Raw genomic sequence first — 27,790 nt, forward strand, 5'->3', positions numbered from 1 at the left:
TCTATATGTCTCAGTGTTAATCTCTCACTTAAGATATTTTAGAACAGAATCAAAGAACAGCCTGAGAAAAAAAAAATTAGCAGACAAGTGAACTCAGTGATCTAGCATAGTGCATGCACTCAAATTCAGTTCTGACTTCTAATCATAAAAGCAGTATTAATTAAAGCTGATTTTCAGTCACAGCTTTTTACAGCCTGCAGAAACATTTTATCTATCTGGGCTCCTTTCCCTTAATCAGTGTGAATTGATACAACACAAAGCACATGCCACTCTGAATTTAGAATATGAGTATTAAGCTGCATTGTCTGCATTTGACAGTTGCACCATCCCACCATGGAGACTGAACTGTTAGAATAAAAGCCTCACAAACTCTTCCACCTCAAAGTAACTGTGTGCAGTGTGCTCTCATAACATGATGTTGGAGATGATTACTTACCAGAGATGGTTACTTACCAGTTCTACATTTTCCCTCGATAAATTTTTTATTTTCTCTTCCATTCTCTGGATACATTGTAACATATCATCATTTTTTTTGCTCATCCTCTTATTTTTTTCTACCAAAGGCTTCAGCTGACTTTCTGTCTCCCGAGAACGTTTCAGCTGCAAATGGCAAAGGAACAAAGTTAGCTGTGCTTTATTTTACTTTTGAAGGAAAGAAAAAATAGGTGTGTTTCCACTTGCTTTTCTTAATTCAGAAAGTTTAGCTCTTCTGCTAAGTGGCCTCCAACATATACCACTGCTGAACTAAGAACTACAGCAGTCCAAACAAGTAAGATGTAGCATTTTTGTATTGTCTGCCAAAACACTAAATCTAGTCACTGGATTTTGCTCTTGGCAAACACTTATGATGATCCATAGTGATTTCTTTATAAACTAATCTGAACATATATAAGCTTCTTATATATTATATTAATCAGATATGGGACATTTGGGTCATTCTTTGTAACTATGATATATTTGTATCATAGTTCTTGTGACCAACTAGGTCTCCAGATAAGTTGTTTTCACCAATTTAGCCATCCCTTAAGAGAAGGACACTTTTCCTCCTCTTAATGCATAATTAGAGCAATGAGAAAGTCAGCCAGAGGTCACAGATTCAATCTCAGCATTCTGCTGATATTTTCAAGCTGCTCAATTTTGCTCCTGCGGTTTTATGATGTTAGACAATTACATGAAGCAAATTACTGCTCTTCCTTGCATTTGTGTGTATTTAATCTTCCACTGCTTTTACTCCATGAGCTGTTTTGTTTGGAAGAAGAAAATCTATTTTTCTCAGTCAAAAGATTTTTAAATTTGCTAACTTTTATCTGGAAAGGAGAAAGAGATTGTATTTGTTTTGATAAGTTCACTGAGTTTGATTTTCTGTTTCACTCTTGAGAAAATTATTTTTCACAGTTCTTAATCACAGGGCCTTCCTGATACTACTGATTTAATGTGTACTATTGTCTCATAATATAAAACCTGCTCCACATCTCTTTTAAAATATATTTCTTATGCCACTGAATCTAGAATCAAGAAGAACACTTGACTGAGTCAGACATGCCCTCCATCTAGAGGGACACTGAAGGATACATTGCAATACTTCAGCATAGTTCAGGGATGTTTTGAATTATTCAGGCCCACAGAAAGGATTAACAAGGAGGGAGATTTCAATGTGTCACAAAGACATCGATGTTTCACTCATCTACAGGACTGACACATGGCACCACTTCAGCCCTCCACATAATTTTAGAATCAGATATATAGGTTCCATCTTTTTAGAATGAAACATTTTTTCTACTGCCTCTAGAATTAGGGCATTAAAGGACATGTGTAAAAATTCCTATTGTGAAACTCACCTCCCATTGCAGTCAATGGGAATTTTACAATTAACCTCAGTACACGCAATTAAGTAGTGATAAAGGCTAATAAAATTCATTGTTAAAATTCATATCATATCTTTTTGTGTAATTTACTATCCCTCTTCTAGGATAATTTCACCTACTTAAGAGACCTCCCTTGAGAAATGGCAGATTTTTCATCACTAGCACAAGAAAGCTTTTTTAACTCCTAGCTAGCATAAGCATGTCACAGAAACAAATTTCAAAAGGACGGATACAGCAATTTCAGTGCATGGATTATGCATGTTTTACACAACATCATTACACAGTGCTACAGGCAATATAGCAGTTAATTTGATTATTATGACCCCAAAACAAATCTGTAAATTTTTATTTTTGTGGAACAGGAAAGATTCCATCCATGTCTTCTATGGTCACAAGATTAATTTCTATAGAAATCTCTGTTACATTTAGATATAATTGACTGAGGCCAACCAGGACTAATTCATAAATTATTTATAACACTGACTTTCCAACATTAAATCTTTTGCCATAAAGATGCCCTCCCAGTCACCATCTGTGTTATTACTAATTAATTTACCAGTTCATTTCTTTCATCTGCTAGGAGAGTATTTCTGTCTTCCAGCTTTCTTATTACAGCATTCAGTTCAGCGATTTTTAACTGAAATCTCCGCACATCTCGTTCATCCAGATGCTGCTCCTTTACATCAAAAACATATAGATTCATAAAATTACTTAAAAAAAAATATTTCACTGTCCATAGTTTAATAGCATAGCTTAGCAACTGTATTGTGTGAGTTTAAAATGGACTTGTACATCAGTATCTGGAAAAATTACTATAATTAACTGAAATACTAAAAAATAACATCCTGGGAAAATGCTTCATGAACAGCATCTTGTGAAATGCATGTAAAGTTTAACAATTAAAAAAACTATCGAGGTAAATAATATTTCATATATAGCAGGTTATTTCTCACCAGATTTCTTAATTAATTTCTGTTTTCTCAGCTAAAACAGTTCTAGTGTAAAGGACATAGATTGAAATCACATAGCTCAGTTTTTGAGAAGTATAGTACCTATTTTCTAATGGTTAAAATATTCCTAAATTAATGAAATAGTGAGAAAATACTGAGGTTCACAGATCAAGATCACAGTGTAAATTCTGGAAGTTCTATATCCACGTATTTCTCAACATTCTTTGTAATTTAAGAGGTCCAAGGAGTTTTTAAACCATCAATAAAACAGCACAGTGCAGAACCAGGTCATTTACCATTAATTGGTCCTAGTAGTAACCACAAAACCAGTGTGAACACCCAGGCAGTTTTCCAGAGCTGAACTTCAGAGAAAACACCATTTTCTTACCGGACTTCCCATCAGTTCACTGATATCTCCCACTCCTGCAGGAAGCTCCCTCTTAGGACTACTATGGTATCGTTCTGCCTCCTTCACTTGGACAAGCTGTTCATCCAAAGCTTCTTTCTGAAGGAGCAGTTTCTGTGTATGGCCTGCCTGGACACCAAGGTCCTTCTCCAGAGCCAGAATCACCCTGTCTTTGCCTTTTATCTCGTCCATCTAGAAAGAAGTAATGCATGAAGGAAGTTTCTGTAACATCCCCAACTGCTCACGGCATGCAAACATACAAATTTGCAAAAAGAAAGTTCTGTTTCTCTCAGAATTACACCAGCACTGAAACTGTGTCTGCCAAAAAGAAAATATATCTTCTCTGTAGTCTTTTTCTCTGTCCTTAAAAAAGGTTCAGCCTTCACTTGATCAAGAGTTTCCTTGGTCTAGTCTCAACTCAAGAGACAAACAAAACCAGATGCAAACATGCAGTGAAACAGAATACATAGCCATTGAAAACATCCACTTCACCTGAGGATACACATTTCTGTACGGAGAAGAAAAATCTGCTTTTACTATGTTTCAGCAAAGAAACACAACTAGCACAAGATAAGACAAACACAGCCTTTAAAACTCACCTGGGCTTTGTTTCAAAGCTTGAGCCACAGACATTTGCCCCATGTTGACTCCCTCTTTATTAGTGAATATCATGTGGTGGTGAATCTCTTCACAGACATTTATAATTAGTAGCATATACATGCACAATATTTAAACTTAAAATCTTAAGCATACCTATGTATTTTATGTGCCCTTGTTATAAGATTCAAATGAGGACTAGTCTTTGTGTAGAAGGAAAAAATAAGTGCACACAGACCATTAGAATAAAGAGTAGGAAGAAGAGTTCTTAAACATCCTCTCTGGTTACTGAACTGTGTGCTCTTACATCTCCATACCAAATAAAGCACACTGCTCGCAGTGATCTCCTGCAGCTCTCATAGGATTTGTCCCTCGCAGCATCAGTGTTAAATTCACTTTGGTACTATTCCAAATGCTAGAGGAAGTGACAATCTGCAGCAGTTACTATAGAAACAGATTTCTTAACAAGAACATTAACCATTAACAATATATTTATTGGAACTCTGCTGTGTCTCCTCCAGTTTACAAAACTGCTTTCTTGGCCAACATAAATGCATGCAATTTTGGAAGTAAATTTTTATTTTGAAAAATAAAATAATGAAGTAGTGATATAATATGTTTGTGGTTTATTATAGTCCTACATCCACAGAAGTCCTTTATGTCAAGTTACACCTAAAGAAAAAAGAGGGAAAAGAAAAAAAGACATACTAGAAGTAATTTATAGTTCAATCAAAGTGATTTACAGGATTAAACACAATGAGATTACATGATCAGTTGCAATTTGCTTCTTCAGGATTCTTGTCTTAATCCTTTCACAGTCTACAAAGCACATGAAATTAGTTTGTGTAAAGAACCTGACTGGCAGGAGTGGCTTGGCTGAACCATGATCAAAGATAAAAAGGTCAGATTTTAAGTGAATAATCTGGTCTAGAGTACTCTGAAGTTCTAACTGGAACTGACAAAGATTGGTTCAGATGGAGATTTCTTCCCTGATTTAGAAAAGTTGCTGTGTCCCAACTCCTCATACAGAAAATAAAAACAATACTTCCCAGTATGTCAACTCATGTCTGTGAGACTTCCAAGTATGCCAAAAAAGGACTTGCAGGAAAGAATGCAGTTTTTATTAATGGAAGAATTTGCAACATGCAGGATTTCAGACGGACTGTGCAGTGAACAACAATGACAAAAATTAAGCAGCTGCCTCATTTACTGAATTCTATCTGTCAGGCACACTGATCTATAAGGGAGCCCTTGGGAGGAAAAAATGTCATGTAACTAAATACTGTGGACAGTTTCGCTTTCAATGACACAGGTGTTCACACTGAACATCCACATAACTGACACACAAATCTGCCCAGGCAAGGCACACATTCAGTAAGAGGACCCAAGCTTACTTAATCCCCGATTCAAGGTACTCAATTAGTAGTGTATTTCATACTCTTCCTGTTCTCACAACTTAATGGTAAATGCAATGACATAGGCTCTATGTTGAAAAAAAAAAAAAAGGAAAGCAACAATCTTGGTACTTGCTGAACTGATGCAGAACTGATCCTTTGAAACAGATGTGACCAGTGCAGTCACACCCATATCACCCTTCTCTCACACTTCCATTGATCAAAGCACACAAGCTCACACAAATTAGAAAGCAATGCCGTGAAAGAGCATGGCTTTGAGGTGAGGGCTAAGGGAAGGCATAATTCTCCTCTGCTTTTCCTATTACTCTTTTTCCTACCACAAAAATCTACACGTGGTGAATCTTTCAGATAACAACAAATGCCCCAAGCATAAAAGTCTTTGAAACAGTAATATAATGAAATAACAATGACTGAAGATCCCTTTTTATTGGGTTTCTATTTAAAGTTACAGGTATGCACTAGAGAACCTCTTACTTATGTAAACCTGTGCACACACACACAAATACACAGAACACTGCAATTGCGCTTAGTTTTTAATAAGCACAAACCGTCAAAACAAAGAATTTCTAAGCAACTACCTTACCACAAATTGATAAAGATGATTAGAACTGCATCAAGAATGCATCCAAATTGTGCTTCAGAAGCATGGGAGTCAGTGCAATTGTGCTCTCTTCAAGGGAATGGTTACACCCTTTGTTCATCCAGTATAACTGCACTGACCTAGTTAATGTCTCAATTTTCTTACCTCTACTGCAATCTCACCCAAAGACTTACTATCTTTTTCAGCCTTGCATGGTGCAGAGCAAATTTGTTCATCTTCCTTGCCTGTTTTCTTAACAGAGAGCACAAATTGGTCCGGGGAGGGGGGGGGGGGGAAGGAAGAGAAGTATTTTACAGCAATGCAACCTCCCTCAGTTCCATGTGGAAGAGATAGTATGTCAGGGGCCCAAAAGGCAATGAAAGAGGAGTCACATGACTAGGAAAAAGAGAGAGATGGTTTAGGTTTAAACTGAACATTAGCTGCCATAGGAGAAGACTTTAGTTTAGCCTAGTATTATATATCCCAATAGTTGTAAAAGCTCAAACAAAGTCTCCATGTCAGTTCTGTCCCACTGGAGAACCACTGGAGCCACAATTTGTTACATGAAGGAAAAAAAAGTTGGCAGCATAAAGGCAAACCAACTAGTGTAATTAGGTATATATTTTAGACATATGTATTATGGTCTCTGCTTTAGTGGGGAGAAGCCTATCTTCCATTAGGCAAATGAAAATTAAAATTGATTAATCCAGTTTCCCTGCTGCTTCTATTTTAATCCATCACATGTTGTGGAAGCAATGCTGTCGTAGCCAAGACTCTCTAAGAATCTACATGGTCTTAAAGAGAAGGAGTATTTTTTATTAGAATAAGTGACATGGTTGATAAGAAAGTTTTCAGGCACAGAAACCCTTCAGCAGATCAGATTAAGAAGTGTTTTCATGTTTTCTACCACGGCATTGTACTTGAAGTACCAATATGTGACAACTGAAACCGGCATGCACTAACTCCCACCACTGCTTTCATGGATTCCTGCCTGTTCTGCAACTCATTTGAGACCTCTCAACAAGATACATAGAGGATAGATACCATCTCTTCTACCAACATGTTTACCATAATGACATCCCAATCATGCATTGTGCTCACACATATTGTATAAAGCAAATACATAATCCCAGAAATTCCTTCCAAGTGTTGTTTAGGTTTCAAATTTGTTCTCAGTTTAAAACAAATTTACCCACTTTTTGCAGCTACCAAGTAAAACAGGGTCACGTGAACTCTTTTATATTCTCTTTTGCATGGGTTTTAAAGTACTTTAGAACAGTGATTATTTTTCTTTATGCATTTAAGGGTGGTACAAGTCAGTACAAAAAGTCTGTGGTAGGAAGACAGTGGAGCAACATGAGGTTAGAACGTATTTTCAATTATAGGCCTTGAGAAGAAAAGTAGCAGAAATACCCTCTGAAGGAGGATTTAAAGAAAATAAGATCATTCACAAGCAGCTGCAGAGGCAAATTACTGAGAAATCACTTTGAGTAGCATAAGTAACTCTGGAGCTCTTGGTTAAAATTAGAGCTTTTTAAATATAATTTCTTCAGGGGGTTTGTGTTGTCAAATGTTAGTAGCTGAACACAGACACTACCTGCATTACGTCAATGAAGAGCTAGCATTTACAGCCTGTGTCAAAATTACCCAGGTTCCTAAGAATATGTACCTAACTGCCCCCTCACAGCTAAGAGAAATGAGCAGAAATGAGTCTTTTTATAATATTTATCAAACATGAAAGAGAACCAAGCCAGTCATTAGAAAAAGCATCCCCTGCCAATTATGCCACACTTCAATGGCTGCAGTGAAAGAAAGTCAGAGACCTTTGGGGGAACTTCAGTCTCTCATGAAGTTGAAAGAGAAATTCCCAGGGAATTAAAAGCCACATCTATCAAGGCAATGACATATTCAGTTTCCAAAGTGGAAAAAGCCAGCTGCTGCATTGCCAAGTGTAAGACCTTCCTCTTTACCCATCCTTGTCAAAGTTATCCCCTAGCCAACTGCAGAACAAAATTCTACAGTGCTCTTCTCCAGCAGAAATTGAATTAACCTTTATACTTAGTGCCTGACACTGAAAATAGGGCTATCATGACAGAGAGATTGCTGGTTACTATGAAGAACAAAAAGAAGATGGATGCTATTAAAAAAAAAAAATAAAATAAAACAACAACAGGTAAAGATTGAACCAAAAAGAATTAACATCTTTTATATTTATAAAGGGACACTAAGACTTAACAACAATATCCCAAGTTGAAAGACCATGTGGAGAAAATAACTAAAATATTCCAGAGCTGTGCATAGTATTCCCTACAACAGACATGGTCAGATATTCAAATAAATGTTTGCTGCCTATTTGGGACACTTAGAGCGAAAAAGGACAAGAGATGCCAACCATTCTGTGGAATAATAAGGGTCACAGACAGAAATGAATAGAGTTTATTCTTAATTTCATGTGTGATTCAGTCAATATTTTCCTCCTTTTAGTAGCTTTTCCCACATATTTTTCTGAAGTATGTAAATCTCATTAGAAGTTTTGATAAATTATACAAGAAACACCACATGGACAGAAAATTCCAGAACTTACTGATAAGAGGTTTCTCACATCTTTCTCAAAAGCGAATTACAACTGCTACTACTGGATTTTTCCTATTACCTATACCAAGCTATTACCTATTACCTATTCCTATTACCTATACCAAGTTCATTGACAGAACTGTAATGAACAAGAAGTCAAGAAGATAAAAATGTAGCAAAACTAAATAATACAAACTTTAGGAGATGTTTTTTTTTTTACTGGGTGCTACACCATATGAAACTTTTGTGAGTTTAAATACTGTTCCAAATTTTGTAAAGATATATAGAAGTCAAATTTGTGACCTTCCACTTATTAGAAAATATTAAGAACAAACACAAAATGCTGAGCCTGCACTATGAAAAAGGTTTCATTAGATCTGCTTGATTCAGAGAAAACATCTGGCTGGAATGCTGCCCTGTGAGCTCCTGAGAGAAGAAGCATAAATCTTCAGAGGACAGAAAGGCAAGTATTATTTGCAGTCCTACAAAGCTGGAGGTGGTGGGTCTCTTCTGCAGAGTAGCTCAGCCTTGGAATGCAGCTGAAACACGTGTCTCAAACAGATGGCAAAATCCAGGGAGCAGCCTACCACTTGATATCAGCAGCTGTGTGTGAAATACATGCGGGGTTAAGCGGCTGAGAAGCAGCACGCTGCAGCTCTGCCCAGCCATGCACGACTGCCTCGGATGACTCAAAGCTCAGCTTTCCAGTCTCAAAATTCGAGACTGCTTAGGAGTCAAAACTCATGCACACGTGCCAGTGCACAAGTGGAGCAAGAAAAGCCAGGCTCCACCCTCCTCCTCAGGCCAGCAGGGAGTGCCCCTGCCAACTGTCCCTCTGCTCCAGAATTTTCAGAGACAAATGTCTCTGCATTGCCCCCAGTGATGAAAGTAGCATAAAGATACGAATTCTACTGCCTGAAAATGGCAAAATCCTAGCAATGGTAATGCAGCAGAACATGAATGTTATTAGAAAACTGTTCCCATCAGTAGGTAATTTGGGGTTCAGTGGAGTGCTAAACTTTTGCTTCTATTATTTTTCATGTCAATTGTCCATATGAAGAAATGGAATGCACTGTTCCCCAAATTTGTAGATGATACCCAATATGGGGGTGCTGTTACCACACTGAAGGATAGGAAGACCACTCAGAGGAACTTTTTGACATGTTGCAGTAATGAGCCAAGAAGCCCTCATAAAGTTTGCCTGAGAAAGATACAATGTCCTGCCCCTGGGAGAGCTCAAGTGCCTGTTGGATGCCAATTGAAGTCAGCAGTTTTGCAATGGGAAGAAAAAAAAGAGAAAAAATAGAAAGACAAAAGGAAAGATCTTTGCGTCCTGTAGGGCAAGTTGGATATGGGTCAGTGGTGAGACCTTGCAGTGATTGAAGTTAACTTGACACTGAGCCAAACCAGGAGGGATGTACCAAAAGAGATTTAGCCTTTTATTAAGCATATGGCAAACTACACCAGGGGCACTAGAGCCACTTCTGGGCTCCCCAGCACAAAAAAGAAGGTATTGACAAACTGGCCTAAGGGCCATATAACTGGAGGAAGGCCAGTAAGACCACTGTGGGGCTGCAGCATCCAGCATTGAGGGAATGGTGAAGGCGCCAGGCTCGCTCAGCCAGCCAAAGGAAGCAGGCAGGATGTGTTACAATGGCTGATATCCAGTGAGCCTTCCAAAGGGGAATACAGCCATGAACAAAGTGCATGCTTCTCCAAGACACACAGCAAGAGGACAGTAGTGACAATCCAAAGGGGAAGAACAAGAAAGAAATCTCACAGTGACTGGACTTTAGGGCAGGCTATCACTGCTGAACTCCATCTTGGGAGGTTTTCAAGCTGGACTGGAGAAGGCCCAGAGCAATCTGATCCAACCTTCAATGCAGCGCTGCTTCAAGCAGGACACGGGACCAGCTGACCTTGAGAGCACCCTCACCATCTAAATTTTCCATGATTGTATTATACTCCCAATACTAAATCATACTAAAGGCATAGACACCTTATTAGTATGAGTATAATCCTTACTAAGGACAGAGAGACAGATAACCATATTAAGAGCTGTGCAAGGTTGGAAAATATGAATTTGTGAAGGATGTGAAGTTGAAATTTTGGGCTGTCCTAAACTGGAGCAACCTAATTCCTAATTCTGAAAAAAACTTTTCAGAAGCCTTCATTTAGAATGTGAGATGCTGTATTACACACAAATACAAAAACGGAAATATTAGTTTTCAAAAAGCAATATAAATGATACATGAGCTCATTCCATAACATGTTTTTTCTCTGAAGAGAAGTTTCAGTGAAAATGTCTGGACTTCTACCTTTAGAAACTGCTTAATCTATTAGTTTGAATTATATTCTTTCATGCCCTGCATTATATTTATTTGGGAAACAACAGACAGAAGCAGTGTTTCATACGGGAAGAAGTTTTTTGTTTATGCAGCAATATAATTTGGACTAAGGAGATTAAGGACACTTAAATATTGCATTTGTATAAATCACTGCTTCTCAAGAACTTCTAAAAATCACCCCTTGAAAACAATTTATTTTACTTTGATGCTCTTAGCAGCAAAAGGATTTTTTGCCTTGCAAGCATGAATCTGCAGTACTGTCACATTGCTCTTTGGACAACTTTTATACAGCTACTTGAAAGTACAATTGAAATATGCAATTTTAATTCATCTGGTGTACTGTGTGCCCTCTTAACCAGGAACCTTATTGTGCATCTAATACAATCAGTGGAATCTTAATGATTTTGTGGTTAAGAAAATTGGGTCTATTTTATATTGAAGTCTTTCAGTAAATTTCAATCCAAGCTGTTCAAGAATATTTAGGAAGACCATATGTATAAAGATTTTAATAGGGTAGAATGGTATTTAGCTGGAAAATAAGTAAAAGGCTTGGTGTTACAGACATTTCCAATAAAAGAAACAGTGTTTACTAAAACATACACCACAAAATGCAGGGTGCAAGTGTCATTTGTTCGTTCCAAAGTTTAAATACTATATTAAGTGTTCACAAAATAAGCATTCAGGTTTTTTCTTATTCAACCAATACTAAAAATTAGTAGATCAGTGATGCAATAATTCAATATCCTTTTAATGACTGGGCTTCTGCACGTATTTTCCAAGGCAAGCAATGCAAAGTGTCCATTAATTTTGCCACTGCAAAAAGAGTACCTAGAGAAATGTGACTTGCAATGTAAGGGCCTGCTTAAAAACAGTGTCCAAGTGGTCCCAGAATGAATGTAATCTCTAAATAACATGCTAGAGTCAACAGCCATGCCTCCTTCCCACCTGTGCTGGCAACAGAGTAAGGCTGGGCTGTTTCCAAGGATCACCAACAACCTGAGCAGGCTATTTCAGGATTGTCAGGCAAAAGAGAGCAACTTTACCTACCTCTGAGAACTAACTTCAAACCTGATCATCAAACCAAGTAAGTCAGTTAAATGGCAAGCTTAATCAAGGCCTAAGAGAAATTGGCTGAAATTGCTATTTTGTCTACTGTTGTACAATTTTCATTCTGTGGAACAATACAACTCTTCAGACTCAACTACTCAGAAAATATGGGCTGAGCAAAATAAATAATAACTGCTCTTTTTTTCTGATCTTATTCTCCAAGGTGCCTCTTTACTTTCAAGACATCTGTTTCATTTGTCCCTCCTGTTTGTTCCTAGCTATTTTTACTTCTGGTTTCATAGCTGCTAGCACATTGTGCTGATGCATATATACAAGGATGTATTTTCTTGGAAGGTGGGAGAATAAAATCCACAGCAATTAGCATTCCTTAAGCAAAAGAAAACATTTATATCACTGTTACATTTTCAATTACAGGATCCGAAAAATTCCAATATAATTTCTTACATAGAAAAAGTGTGTTATATGTTTTGCCAAATAGATATTTTACTTTCTCTTATTAAGCACTAGGACCTTAGCCATCCAGTCTTGTTTCTGTTGAGATTTGTTGGGTATTTTTCATGGCTCAATTCAAAAACAATCCCCAAACTGATTAATCATATTTTTAAAAATATATATATGTAATTGTAAAAAATATATATAATTGTATCTGTATATGCACAGACAATGGATTTTGCTTTTTTTCTTTCTCATAACTTAATTTTTAATAACAGCCAAGAATTGTAAGATTTTAGTAAGATTAGTATGGGTGTTAAAGTTAATGGCAAATTACAGATTTTTTCCTAGCTGCAATATCTATACGAAAAACATGCACAAAAGTAATCTGTGATCTGAAATGCAAAACAAAACAGCCAAGTCTGACAAGATCAAACTGCATCCTGAATTACTCTATCTGAATTTGAATTACAGTATGGCCAGCCCATTTAGGTTGTTAATCCCAAAGATGCTGGTTTCTTAATAGTGCCACAAAACACTGCACACATACAAAAGAGCATATTAATTGAAACTCAGTTACAGAACTGTGCCAATATTAATAACACTGCCTTTCACATACTGATCATTTAATTTCACAGAACTGTACAAACCAACAAAGAACCCCAAATCCATAGCTGATAGGGCTAATCTGAAGGCGAGCATCCCTTGAACTAATCAAATGGAGGGGAAAGGAGAGAGGGGAAATATCCCAGTGATCAGATTCTATAGCCCCACATGCTCTCTCAAAGGAAAAGAGAACCTGTCTAGGAACCCTGCAGTGTTTTTTACCTCATCCCAGATTTAAAGACTGTTCTGTGCAATAAAAACTACCTAAATCCCTAAGAATTCCTAGAAGAAACTCTTCTCTCAAAAAATCCCACAAATCAGTGAATTTAAGGAAAAAATTGATATTCATAATATAAAAGGAGTGGAGGCACTAGAAGGCAGCACCAGACCCTTGGAGGAAGACACAAACATTTCCTGAGAAAGCCCATGAGACCAGTGGCATGCTTCCTCTGGTGCTGGGAAAAGGAAAAAAGAGTTGCCTACATACTCTCCCAATATATTCACCTTTTTAGATGTACTGAGTAACTCAGGCCTAGCAAGGCTACAATTAAAATTCTGAATGACTTCACAAAATTTTTTTGTGCCAGACAGAAAACAGAGTGCCCTTCTTCATCACCTTTGCACAACAGCAGGCTGAAAACCTCTACTCTTGAAAGTGAAGAGTTATGTATTTCCTTTGAAACCCTTCTTGAACGAGATTAAATTAATTTAGAAAATGTCTTCCAGAAAAACATATGCCAGAATGTATCAACCTTCTCTCTTCTTTAATATTTTTTATAATTGTCTGTACTTCACTGGCATGATTTTAGAATTTTACATTTCTAATACAGAATAGAATATGAAAGAAAATATGTTTGCAGAAACTCCACATTGTCAGTCTTTGCAGTGGTCTCAATTAATGAACAAAATGATACCCCTGAGACTTGATCAACATCCAATTAATTTAAAGCATAAACATTTACTGCATTAAAAGCTTTCACTGTCTCAGACAGAAAATCAGCAGCATTAAACAGATATTACAGTTTGTAGCTTGTCCTCATTATAATTTCTCCTAAGGAATACATGAAATAAGAGGTCATTTCTGTGCAAATTCAAACCAACAAGATATTTTCCTAAGGAAACTGATGTTTCATTCTATTAAAAGTCTGTACTACTTGACATAACATAAATATTATTCTTATTGTATTTTTTTATTTTATTTGCATAGCTATCATACTGCTAGTTTGTGCAGATAAACAATTAGATATATAGATGCATATAGAAAATATCATGTTACCAAACAGAAGTGTCACTTGATGAAGATCTCTCTAAAATGTGTACAGCCCATCTTAGATTCTTTACATGTTAAAAAGCTGAATAATTTGGGGCACCCACTGTCAGGAAATACCTCCTGGATTTTGGTTTTATACAAACAGCATAGTCTGCCATCTGTGCTGAAGTCCTAGGGTTTATGAAGCATGAAAAAAGCCTGCTGTCCTAGGCCCTAGCTTTTCTGCTGCTATAGAAAACACACAGGAATTCTGAAAGGACAACAGTGCTTCAAGTTGAATGACCTGGATAACGATGCAGAAGAAGCAAAGAGACTGCCTTGTTTTAGCACAACTGGTTTCTCCAATTTAAATATAAAAACTCTATGTGAATTTAATGTTGCCATCTCAAAGCATTCTTGCATTGTCCAGTGAACAATCCCTGACTTGTTTTGGTCACCAGGACTATAGCTGTGCAACTAGGAAGGGAAAAGTCTATTTCTTTGATCTGTTGAGAAAATTCATTCTGGAATGTCTTGGTTGACTTGTATTCTGTTTGGTGGGACTTAGACTGTGTTGGATAGGCTATGGAGCCAAGGTTCACCTTTGCTGTAAGGAGGAGAAAGCAGTGGAAACAGTGGCCTGTTGTAGCAATCAGCACTGATGGAAGATATCACTGCCAAAGGCTGCTTTTGTATTTATGGGCACATACAGCAATGTATCAATACCTGCTATAAACTGAAATAAGCAGCATTACTTAGTGAACTTACCAGCCTGCGGATCTCCCTCTCACACTCCCGCTTTATTCTGTTGATCTCATCCTGGTGGGACTGATAAGCCGTGCGCAGGTCCGCAGCCTTCATTTTATCTGCCTGCATAATGTTGTTCAGAGCTTCTTCGAGCTGCTTTTTGCCAGATTTCAGCTCCAAGATCTCTTGTTGCAGCTTCATTCGTTCCCCATCGAACGCCTTGCGAGCCTCCTCCTTTGCCTCACTCAGCAGCGCCGTCTTCACCTTGTCAGCCGCCCCGTCCCGCAGGACATTGACTGTTGACTGCAAACGCTGAATTTCACCATCTTTGATTTTCACCATCCTTGCCACCTCCTGCTCATGCTGCCGGATCAGTAGCTCTCTGACACTCTGAAGTTCCTTCATTTTCTCCTCGTGGAGCTTGGCTTTCAGTTCAGAAACATAGGCAGTGTGCTTATGCTGCTCCTGCTCCCTTTCTTGCTTAACCTCTTGGATTTTTTCTCTCAGTTTACCCACCTGGAACAAAATATAAAATATTGATTAACAAGCACCACTCCACTTTTTAAAGGCACCAAGGAAACTGCCTCTAAACTGTTCTTAAAAACCTATCCTGAGTATTCGAAAGCAAAGACTGCGCAGCTCTCTCCAGTAAACAAGTGGAGAAGCAGGGCTGGAAAAAGGCCATGTGCATGTTAAGAATCTGCTATAGGGATGTGCAACTGGTAATGAGTTCTCACAGATCTAGAGAATAAAATAAAACTGAGCAACATACAATCTAGTTATCTCCTTATTTCCTGTACCAACCACACCAGACTATTCTTACCCATAACCCCTCTACTGCACTCTACAAGCAAATGGAAAATTATTCAAACAGGGAAAAGACTTTATGCTGGAATATATTTTATTTTGTATTTCTTTATTTCTTAGCTATTTTAATGGGAAAGTCCTTATTATATAAGCCAAAAGAATTGGACTTTTGAAAAATCAAGTCTACTCAATGGACCTCAAATCTCACCTCAAAACTGAGACTATTCATGTCCCCAGACATTTCAGAAAATACAGGCCAGTGAGTTAAGGGAGGGAATAGTGGAAAACTGTTACAGTAATATCCACTGTGATGAAGCCTCATTATAAAATGATGCTCAGCAGGCTGCATGGAAAGCAATGCTTTTTTCCATGTGGGACTAGATGTTAATTTAGAATAAAGGGGGAAAAAAAAGAAAGGCTCACTTGTCTCTTGCAGTATACCAGAAAGACTATAATGTATTTCATCATTCATAGTTTCAGTAACATCTTTCAACTATCCCCATTACCGAGACTGCCAAAACCTCTACCAGAGGCAGAGGTTTCAAAACTTGTGTTTTAACCTTCAGTGAAATACAAACATACATAGCAAATAGAGCTTCATGTTAAAAGGAGGCTACCAAGCAGCAAAATGTTAGTCACTGCCACATATGCTTCTATCTTTGTCACACAGCTCTGATCTGTAGTCATGTGATGCATTTAATTTACACTAAATTAAGCCAGAATTGCAACTTGATCAGATAGGTGTCCAGTCAGGATCAACCCACCACAACTTGACCTGAAGTCTCAGACAGCTGGGACAGCTGACTTTTCCTGTGCAGAAAATGCTTCAATCCTCCTATTTTGAACAATAACTTTGAAAATTAACCAACTCAAACTTACCTTTGATTTAAAGAAAGGAAGAGACTGGAGCAAGAAAGGAAGGAAAGATCTCTGTATTTTTATGAAAGTAACCTAGATGCACTGCTGACTAAACACCACCTGGGAGAGCACTATAATTAGAGCTGTTCAAAAGGTAATAGCTCTGAATCAGACACTGTCACATGCAGATTTTATAGGTATTGTCACTCTGTTTCAGGATGATTCTGAGAACATATCTTTATTAATAGAGATAGAGGTTGGGTTTTTTTTCCCAAATGGTAAATCTGACTATTGGAAATTATCTGCAGGATATATCCATGCATTATTTCTTTTGGTGGGATGACATTTAGCTCTAAGCCTACAGTGGATAGCAGTGATTTTCAGTGCTTGCATGAGGGTACCCAATTCCATAGGAGAGTCCATGGCAGGGAGGTTGGAATAGATGATCTTTAAAGGTCCCTTTCAAGCCATACCATTCCATGACACTGTAACAAAACTAAGTCACTTACCCGCCTATCTACCATGAGAACTAAACAGACTGGTTTATAGATAAATTTGAAAATGAAACAACACTCATTATTTACTTATTGCTTTACTGATGAGCCAAGAAAATTGAAATTAAATTGAGCAATGAAACCTACTAATGACAACACAGGGAAACAAACAGCATAATGGCGCATACAAACACAGATAATATGCCTCCTTTAAATTAGTCATATTGTACCTAAAGCATACAACTGAAAGAAAGTTTTCAATACAACACATTCAAGAATTTAACTTCCTAAAAGAATTTTTAATAAATGAGAAACGGATTTTGACATTTTGGAGGAGTGCTGAGTCACCAAATCAGCATACTTGCTCAATTTTTTTCATCTTTCACTTAATTAAGGGAAAGCAAGGCAAAACCTATATGCAATGTTACTGTCTGTGAGAACACATATTAACCACTCAGAGTAACTGAGTACTATCATATATCACTACTAATTTTACCTAAAAGCTTCAGTAAGAGGAATTTAAGCAAGACGAATTTGAATTCTTCAAAAAACCCTGGAAATCCTTCAAAATACACACAAAAAATCCTTCAAAAACACAGTAATAAGCATTTAATAGGCATATTAAATGGTTATTGCACCTCATGATCCAGAAAAAAAAAAGATGCATCCCAATTCTCAAGGTCTTTAAAAAGTCTTTTCTTATTACTGCTTTTGGTCAGAGAAGATGGAAAGTTAGATCTGTCTGTTAGATCTTCTCTGAAAGCCATGATCTGCCCTTCCCTCACTCCTCAGTCCCTCTCTCCTGCACACTGTGCAGTTCTGTACTCGTCTGGCTTCCAGAGCAAGAATGAAATGAAAACAGTAGTGTGGTATTCTCCCATATGCTGCAGTCTCACCTGTTTTTTTTGTATTTTTCTTTTAATATGAAGAAAGCTATTTATCCAAGAAATTGAGCCAATAGGAAAACAAAGTCAGTCATGATATCAGGACACCAGTAAACCAGTTACTGTCTACCTTTCTAAATAAAAAAACTAATAATTGGTGCATGTGGGAGGGATCCCCGCCCTCCCTTGGGAGGCAACTTCAATATAGCAAAAAGTTGTCAATCACATGCTGTTTCCCTCCCCAGTTGAGGCTGTCTGTCAAAGCTTAACACACTCCCCAGTTCTAGAAAGTTCTTCTGTTCTGTTAATCCCATTGGACCCTGTTAGAATGCCACTCCTCTCCTGTATCCCGATTGGTTCATTACATGTCACCCCATCCCGTCTCCTCCCCTCTACCCTTTACCCATTGGTTGGTTTGTGCCCTAGCCACTCCTATCCCTCTGCCCTTATATTCTCGGTCCCGCCCTGGTGCTGGGCTCCCGAAGTCAGCCTTTCCTTCGAGAGGTTGCTGTTCCTTGCAATAAACCTCTCGGATCCTGCTGCTCGGGAGACGTCTCGTCTTTATTTGGTGGAGCTTTCCAGGTTACATCTACCCCTCCCTGCGGACCGGTCAGCCGAGGATCACTCCCCAGACTGGCTGGGAACCCAGGGAACTCCCGGAGGACCTAATTTTATACAGGTGCATATTTTTACAATGCTGTTGTCATAGCAGAACTTAGCTTGTTCAAAAAATAATGATTAAGAGCATCTTTGCTTCTTCCCTTTCTTATGTGTAAAAAGTGCCTGAAAGCAGAATTTTCTTTAAAACAATATAATTATATTTTCCTTGGATATTTGCATCTGGTGTTGTTTTCTATAGCAAGTTGTTTTACACACTTGAGACAGAAAAATAATAGTTCAGCCTTATGATCAGAGTCAACAGAATAATTTTAAAACTATGCATTTCTAAAAGGTAATAACCATATAAAATCATATGTGCTTCCAAGTGCTACCAAACCATTGCCCCAATAAAAATGCTATGATTAGGAATTATTCAAGACTACCTCATTTTTTTTTCTCTTGGATTTAACTGTGGGGGTTTTTAATTTGTGACACAATAGTCAATCACAGGAGGGATGCTCTCCACACTGCTTTTTGCCAGGAACTGCAAACTTGAATGTAAAAGAAGGTAATCAGGAGTAGTCAGCATGGATTCACCAAGGGGAAATCACACTTGACTGGTCTGATAGTCTTCTACAATGGCATGGCTAGATGGGTCAGTGAGGGGGGAGCAGTGAACGTTGTCTACTTTGACTTCAGCAAGACTTTTGACACTGTCTTCCATAACATCCTTGTAGGTAAGATCTGGAAATGGGGGTAGAAAATGGATATTTAAAGGCAATAACTGAACTTGGTGAAGATGGAGTGACAGCCAACATTGTAACACCTTGCTACCAAGAACAAAGTATTACTCAAAATATTGAAAGACTACCTTTTAACTTTTCCTAACTATCTCAGTGGGAATAGGTACTTTGGAATACTTGTTCCTAAATGTTCATGGATCTCATCACAAGCATTTATAAAACCACTGAGCTGACTGTCTAGACCATGCTCATTCACTGCAGCTCCTTGTGCTCATAGCACTGGACTTTAAGGCTCAGTCAGACTGAGTTCTGTCCCCATTCAGCTTAAAATAAGTAAAATTTTTGTGCTTTGGTCAACTCCTTTCGTCACTCATTACCCAACATTTGGATGTTTGCCAGCAAAGGTTTTTCACTAGCAGAATGAGGGTATGTGAGCCCCTGTTCAGTTCATGCATTTCCTTCTCCAGGCTCTCCATAGATGGCAGCAAACCTACAGTCCAGGAGGACATCCTCTATCCAAGAGGGTCCCCAAAGCTATCAAGCAGGTGTTCCCAAAACAAGACTCAGTACATGGGAACTAAGGCAGGGCCACAGATTTGCTTCACCCCTTAGGCAGCACAAATGAACCCAGCTACTCATGTGTCCAATGGTCAAAACACCACCAGCAAGATCAACAATGATGCACATCCAAAAATGTGCAAACATGTCAAATTTGGATCGGGTATTGCATAAGCATGCAGTAAACAACTTGACAGAAAAAAATTTCTTTACATGGATCAACAACCAACGAAACAAGATGTACTAGGGAAATATGTACAAAGTTTTGAATGTCTCTTGGGTAAAATTTTATTTCAGAGAATGCAGTATTTTTCAGGCAAAAGTATGGTATGGTTAATTTCCATTTGTGATGTCTCTCATCAATTAAAAGGTTCCTTCTCAGATAAATCATTAATATAGGCATATATGTGAGGGAAAAAATAGTTTAGGAAGATTAAATTGAATAAATTGGCCCCACAAGAGTTTGTTACCTTCCCTAATACAGTTTATATCCCACAGGTCACAGAGCTGTCTGTTTAGCAGCTTCAATACTTCTCTCTTACCCATATTTACACCAGTAAATATATTTAATTTATTTAGAATTCTCTAGGTACAGAGTTTTTACTTTTCTCATACCAAGAAATAATTTTTCTTGGGTTTGTAATTTTTTTTGAATTGCAGTCTAAAAAATCTCTATTACAGGAAAAATCTCTGTGGCTTTGATTTACTCATCTTGTCAGTCAAGGCTTCCTGTAACTGCTGCACAGGCCGAGAGTAGGCTGGGAAATAAACTGCACGTTCAGTTCCAGTTAAATGACTTACAGCAAGCACCACAGCAAAGATGAGGGGAAGAGGTTGAAGATTTCCTCCCCCAACTGCATCCTCACAGAAATGCACTCCAACACACTGCAGAATTTACTTAAGACTGCAAGGTACACTTGGTAGGATTTTAGAGCACTCAGGCTGTAATTTCCTCTTTCCTCTTTCACAGATTTAATTTGTGAGCTCACCCATTTCTCTGCACACATATGTGCTCAATACACATTCTGTCTCCAGTAACAACCTCAGTACACTAGAAAATATTAAATTTTTAAGCCGAAGAAAGGTGAACAAGAAACAAAGCTGAAGTGAATCTTCCTATACTGAATATAGTGTAAGAAGACTTATATTGAAAATATTCCTGCAGCTGTCATGGTCTTGTACTTACACCGCACTCTCAGCTGAATCAAGAGTTAAACTTGATGCTCTTACAGGTAAAGACTGGAAGTGTATCAGGGCTAAACTCTTTTTAGTGTTCATGTAATTTTTTTTTTAATCAGAGTTATTTAATGACTCAAAATTAATTCATTCTTTTGTCCAAGATATAAGATTACTTTATGTGCTTTTTTTAATGCAATTTTAAAAATCATAACAAAATTCACATCCATATTTCTACATATAAAATTATATAGAACAAAATAGTAAATAAGATAACTAAAAAGAAAAATTTACTAGTATAAATGTAATCTACCATCAACTCTTAAGTCTCCAAACAGAAACACTGAGACACTAAAAATGACAGCAAAATAATGCAACTTACTGACATGTAAATTATAAAGGGTATTAGCCACCACTAAATTATGCAACTTGTTTTAAAATTTGTTGTCATTATATCAATCAACAAGACAAGTTGAATGAGAAAGCAAATAGCAAAACCCTTGACTTATCTGTTCATTTATCAATAACCCTGACCCGTAAGGGATTTGCCTTTTTGCTTTAGTCTGTGAAGAAGAAAAATTTCCAAGGCAACACAAATTTAGGTGGCTGATATTTTCTGAGCCTATTGCATCAGTCAAACATGAATTAAGGCTTTACCGTTTCTTTTTCCTCTGTAAGAACGAAGTTCTGAAGATTACATTTGTGATGGTTTTTGGGTTTATTTTGTAAATTAAAATGTAAAAAAGACCTTTCAAAGTTGAGAATCACACAAGGATGTTAATGAAACTAGAATGTACAGAAATGTTGTTATTCAGGTGTTCCCCATTTTACACTGATAAAAAGAAGAAAGGCTAGAACAAAGATCCTTTATATAAAGAGAACACATTTTCACCGCATACTTTCTCCACTTGGTAAGTTTTTGAGATTCTTGCAACTGCAGTATCCCCAGTCAAATACACCATGCACATGGATTAATCTCCAGAACTGCCTTGTTCAAAGCCAAATGCACTAACAGATTTTAATAACTAACAGAATAGAAATAACCTTACTGGTTTGTCCATATCTTAAACGAGCTACAGAAATACATAAAAGTAACTGCTAATCTCCATAAATACAAATGTATTTGATGAATTAATAGTTTATTCTATGTGTCCTCTTGATTACCTAAATACCAGTTGAACATATGCTAGAGAGAAAAATATTGATGGATCTGTTTCATCAGCAATCAGATGCATCATTGAATAGCTCAGAACAATGACACACATAACCTCAGCAAATCAAATCAGGACTCCTACACAGACAGTTTCCAGTTAATTGATATTCTTCATAGGCATTTAAAGTGATATGCTTTGGATAAGGTGCTGATGTTTGATTTTGGAAGACAATTCTTTTTACAACATAAAATTTTCAGTAAGATCAAATACAAAACTCCCTTGTCAGTAAGCTAATGCCCTTTGTATTGCTGTGATTGCAAATTTCAGTGACTGGATGTTTGGGGATATTTAGTCCCTTTTGCACATAATTTAAAAGAATTGGCACCAATTTTAGTCTATCAGTTGTTCTTCTGACTTCACTTCCCTGTCAGGTTTTTCTTTTACAACTAACACATTTTAGTATCAAACTCTGCTGGTTTCTAACAGTGCTACTGTTAAAAGAATGATCACAAAATAGAGACAAATACCTTGGTTTTTTCTTGCTGGAATTCTATCTGGATGTTGGTCAGTTTAGTTCGCAGCTCCTCATTAGCAGCTTGCAGGGCTTCAGTCTCCATGTCGGACTTCTCTCCCTTGGCACGACTTTTCTTTGACATAATTGTTTTTGAAGTTTAAAATAAAATGTTTGCTCCACACTGAGCTACCAGCTAGTGCTTTCTCCTTTTAGCATTTAAGAGTCCTGCAGTGGTCAACAAAGCCTTTCATACAAATCTCTTCCATCATGGGAGCAGTCTCATGGCCTGGAAGAAGCAAAGTGGTAGGAACAGAGTTAGGCTACAGCACTGAGCAGAATCAATACATCAGACTTAACATCCATTTTTAAAGCACACTGGACTTCCTTGAATTATACTATACTTCACAGTGTACCAGAGTTTGAAAGAAACAGATAAGTTACATAATATTTCACTATCTTTAAACTCTATCCACTGTATTCTGATGTTCACAGAAATAAAAGTATTAACAGTTTTGATGAATATAGCATATAAACAGAAATTATATCTTATTCAAGACCTGACTAGAACCATGCTCAGAATTCCCAAGAGGCACAGAGAAAACCATAAATTAATTGAGGCAGTGTTTCAGTGGGAATAGTTTATTTTCTGCAGTAAGAAGAAAGTATTTCTCTCCCTAATGTATCAGTTATAATGCATAATTGTATTATTTGTAATTATCATCGAGTTTAACATCATCAGCATCTATTAAAAAGGCATCACAAAACTGGAAAAACATTTAAAAACATTTCTTAAAATATCCTATCTATAACCTGCTTATGTTCAGGGTTGATACAGTTTGAAAAGCTGCAATGGAAACAAGAAAGTATTTAACTTCATTTTCATTTCCCAGTATGCTCTAAGCTTAAAAAGTAATAAATTATTTAAATTAGCTTTATGTAATATTCAAGGAGAATATCAATAGCAGACAAAGAACCCAAATTCCGATAATTAGGAAATCCCATGATTAGTTTGCCTCATGAGTAGTCAGTATAGAAGTTTAATCTGTGATTTTTTTTTCCTCTCCTCTAAGAATAATCCGGTGCTCCACAAGAACAAACTGTGGAACAAGTGCTATCAATGCTGAACTACTTTCCAAACCCATGTTCTCTGCATTTTAAATATTCACATAATTTCATCATTAATTTTTTGACAAAGCAGAAAGGTTCCTACTTTAAAACGGAATGACATTACTGGAATATTATATTTCCAGGAAAATTGTTATCAATTTGCCATCAAACAATAAGCTGCTCTTTCCAACCTACTATTGATGGGGAGTTATTTTGAAATTGTATTACAATGAAAATCCCATGCATTCCTCAGCACATACTTTCTAAAGGGTCAGTGAACAACAGCTCAGGTGTGTAAAGAAAAACTAAACAACTCTGTTTTATGCTCCTTTTCAAGCACTGGTAAACAGGTGGTGAGTTAAATATCTTGCTTAGGATGACAAGTCAAATCAGATGAAAAGTGAACAGAACTCAGGACACCAAGTCTCAGACTGTTTGATGATATTCCTATTAAGTTCTTTCATTTGTAAAAAGCAATTGAAAAAAAACCATGAACTTTACCAATTATTTGCTGAAGCAACTTAAGAGTTGTTGTTAGTTGTTTTGCTCTGTAATATCAGATATTCTTCCTTTGAAATATGATTTATCAAGTTATCCTATTCAATAAAATTTTATTTGTTCCTTGTATTCATTATATGAAGCATTTTAATATATAATCTGTGAAAAAAACAGGTACTTAAATACATTTCAATTTTATTATGTATCAGATCTACCTTACAAAACAAATAAACACTGGTGCTATTGTGATTTTACACATAGTAGTTGATTCAAGAGAAACAATTCAGCAATATTCTTACAGTAAATTATAAAAAAAGTAAAAAAAAAGTATAAAAAGTATAAAAAACCTGGTGAGTAGAAGAAATGTGAGGAATTACTCTTCTTAATAATGGAATTTTATGCTATTATTCTATGGAGTTTCTATGATGCTCAAATCACATCTAATACTCAAATTAGCCTTAAAACTAGAGAGCTCAGCATTATTCTTTGAAGTACTCATCAGAATTAAAAAAAAAACTCTCGAGGCATTGCTCTCAATTTTTTTCCTTTAACTCTCAACATTTGAAAACTGTACTTTTCAAGTAAAATAAAAGCTTAGTTCCAGAACCTGAAAAAAATCACCCTCTTGTCTTATAGGCATTGAGGGAAGGAGAATGGGGAGGGCAGCAAAAGCACCACCTCCCAACCAAACTAAACATAATAAATTCTCTAAAACCACAAAAGAAATAACCAAAAAAACCAAACCAACAACAAAAAAACCAAACAAAACCCAAAGCAAACAAAAAAAAAACCACACAAAACAAACAAACCCACACCGAGAAACAACCACCCATCAAGATGCATTGATGGACATAAAAAAAATTCCATTTTTACTCTTCCCTAGATACATCTTCCAGCCTACCTATTTCAAAAGCAGGAACTATGGCAACACAAAGCCTATCTATATACTCAGAGAGGCACATAGCCAGACACACAAGGGCTGAAGCAGAAACTGCATCCTGATTCCCAAATGAAAGGCACAGAACCAGTGAGTGCCCAGATTCCCTCCTAGCTGACTACCCACATTTGATATTTGGATAAAGGTCAGGACAAAAAAAAAACAAAAAACACCAAACAACTTGTAAACACAGTGAGAAAAAATGAAGGAAAAAACACTCCACTCTAACAAAATTTTACTGACGCAGATGCTTCAACCAACAACCTATTTATTAACTCCCCATATGTCTGCTGAGAGGCAAATTTATGATGCCACCAGGATACAGTCCCACAATCACTCCATGACTAAAAATAGCCACTTCCTGCACTCTGAGTTCTACACACTTCTTGCAAACCCTGGAATCATTTGAATGTATTTTATATTTCACATCAAGAAAAAGATACGAAAGAGTAATGGATTCTAAAGCACAAGTCATGTTTTCAGCAGTCTCTGGAACATACTGTTTCTGACTTGATAGGTATAGGGGCAATTGTCATTGAAGAAAAACAACAAAATAAATAAACTTGATTGAATCTGAATCGACTACACAATAGTTTGGGGGATTGGTCTGTAAAAGACCAAATATTTAACAGGACTTCTCTTACAGATGTTTTGGGAAATCTATTAAATTCTTAACATACTAGAAAATCAATCAGCTGAAAAATGCCCTAACTTCCAATTTCTCTTCTATTTGCTTAGCAGATTTAAAGGATGCTTTTTTTTAACTACCTCAATCTATTCCCTGGTTTTATTAAACAAGATCTCAAACTATGTAATTAACTGCTGTATGATGATTCTAGATGTTAAATATCAATAAAACATAATAGGAAAAAAAATATCATTTACTGCAGAAACATGAAAGTTTAGCATCAAAGAGTTCTGATTACATAAGGGTAAGGAAAAAAGCACCCCAATACTTTCTGTTGAAAAGTAAGTCAATTTGAAGAAATGTAAGTCTTTAAACCTGATCCTGTATAAAATACACAAAAATATGGGGAGGATTATATCTTTAGAGAGTGCGTCTTCCAGTAACAAACAGTAATCAACAGGAAAAGTAAGTAAACCCATAAAATCAAGTAATAAATATGGATAACATTACAACACAAAAAATTTACTAAATTATATCAACCAAAATTCTGCATTCCAGCCTTATTTCAGACTTCAACAACATTACTCAGCTGCAGCACAATTTTTGGAAGGTGAAATTGTCAATGAGTCATCTCAGCTGAAACACCAAGCCGTAGCTCAGTTACTGGAGTGAAATAATAAAGCTTCTTCATCTCAACACTGCACCTCCACATAAATAGTGCACCATTCTACTTCAACTTGTTTTTTTTTCAACCTTTATCTTTTAATTCTGCAGAGCCTACTGCAAGTTACCCATAACCCACACTCTGCTTGTGAACATATGAGATGTAAGTACATTCTCAACATAGCACAATTCTGTACATTCAAGAAGTTTAAAATAAATTTTATTACCAGAGCATCTGACAGTAGTAAATGCAGCGGACACAGGTACAATGTTAACTTCAGAAGTAACCTGCAGTTCACCTATGTTATAGTTAAAAAAAAAAAAAAAAAACAGTGATAATCAGCCAGTGACTGTATGGGAAAGACAACATTCATAGCTGCTGATGCCCAAGGCACATTTCTCACAAGGTTCAGATGACCTACATTTACTGCTTCAATTCTCAGTTCTATGTAATAAAGAATGTAATAAAACATGACTGAATGGATAAAAGCAGAAGAACCTCTACAGGTTTATAAAATAATATTCATCACAGCAATAAATCTAAATGCAAACTATCAATAGTTTTCTAAGTATATTGTAGACTGGTCACCTTTCTGATACCCCTTTGTAGCTACCTACAAAGACAGATCTATTTCTGTAACAGTAGAACCTTTGAGGGTTACTTTAAATCATAGCCTGCTTAGGAAAATACAGAGTTTCCTTACAGTGGAACATTTTATAAATGTCACTTGATTTTTTGATGGATAAAACCAGAAACATGTTTATTGTTAACTAACAGCCCACATTCATTTTTTTTCAGATTCACAGCCTAAAGTCTTGAGCCATTCTTGCTTTAATAATATACCTTATAGGGCCACACTATATAGAAAGCAATCACCAAGAAACTATAAGCATTTTTTCATTGCTTTTTTGCCAGAAGACCTCAAAGTAACAATCCTGCAGAGCATGGGGAACAGAGCTTTCCTTGGTAGAGATTACAGTGTAGCATGAGTTAGGCTTTTATGACACTCGCTCAGATTTCCACAGCAGGTGACATCCCACGGATGAGCACAGGATCTGTAAAGCAGTCAGCTCTTCAGTCCACATTAGTAATTGCTTCCGTATTTTTTTCAATGGCATCTCAGCAAAGGTGATCTGTGATTCTGTCACTCCACATCTTTCAGAAAATTCCCAATGCCCTCAGGAATCAGTACCCAGGTTTTAACTTCCCACCACAAATCACTGCCTTCCAGGTCCTTATACAGCAGTTCATAGAACTAATTTGGCAAGTTCCTAAATTAATTTCACCAATGTATTCATTTTCCCTTCAGTGAATTGGTTGCCTGTGATATG

The 27,790-nt window shown here is 36.8% G+C and overlaps 1 protein-coding gene across 2 annotated transcripts in view; it reads right to left on the minus strand.

Annotated features, from left to right (window-relative positions):
- The window catches only part of JAKMIP1 (janus kinase and microtubule interacting protein 1), a 143,240-nt gene that overhangs the window by 56,103 nt on the left and 59,347 nt on the right, over positions 1-27,790 (minus strand). For both annotated transcript variants that reach the window (XM_053940829.1, XM_053940830.1), the window contains 6 exons: positions 26,686-26,757; positions 22,639-22,911; positions 14,859-15,353; positions 3,204-3,413; positions 2,422-2,541; positions 454-600 (listed from right to left, as the gene is read on the minus strand). In XM_053940829.1, the coding sequence (XP_053796804.1) occupies positions 454-600; positions 2,422-2,541; positions 3,204-3,413; positions 14,859-15,353; positions 22,639-22,767 (1,101 nt within the window). In that variant the 5' untranslated portion in view covers positions 22,768-22,911; positions 26,686-26,757. The remainder of the gene's footprint in view (positions 1-453; positions 601-2,421; positions 2,542-3,203; positions 3,414-14,858; positions 15,354-22,638; positions 22,912-26,685; positions 26,758-27,790) is intronic.

The sequence above is a fragment of the Vidua chalybeata genome, chromosome 4, assembly GCF_026979565.1.
Source record: "Vidua chalybeata isolate OUT-0048 chromosome 4, bVidCha1 merged haplotype, whole genome shotgun sequence".
NCBI lineage: Eukaryota > Metazoa > Chordata > Aves > Passeriformes > Viduidae > Vidua > Vidua chalybeata.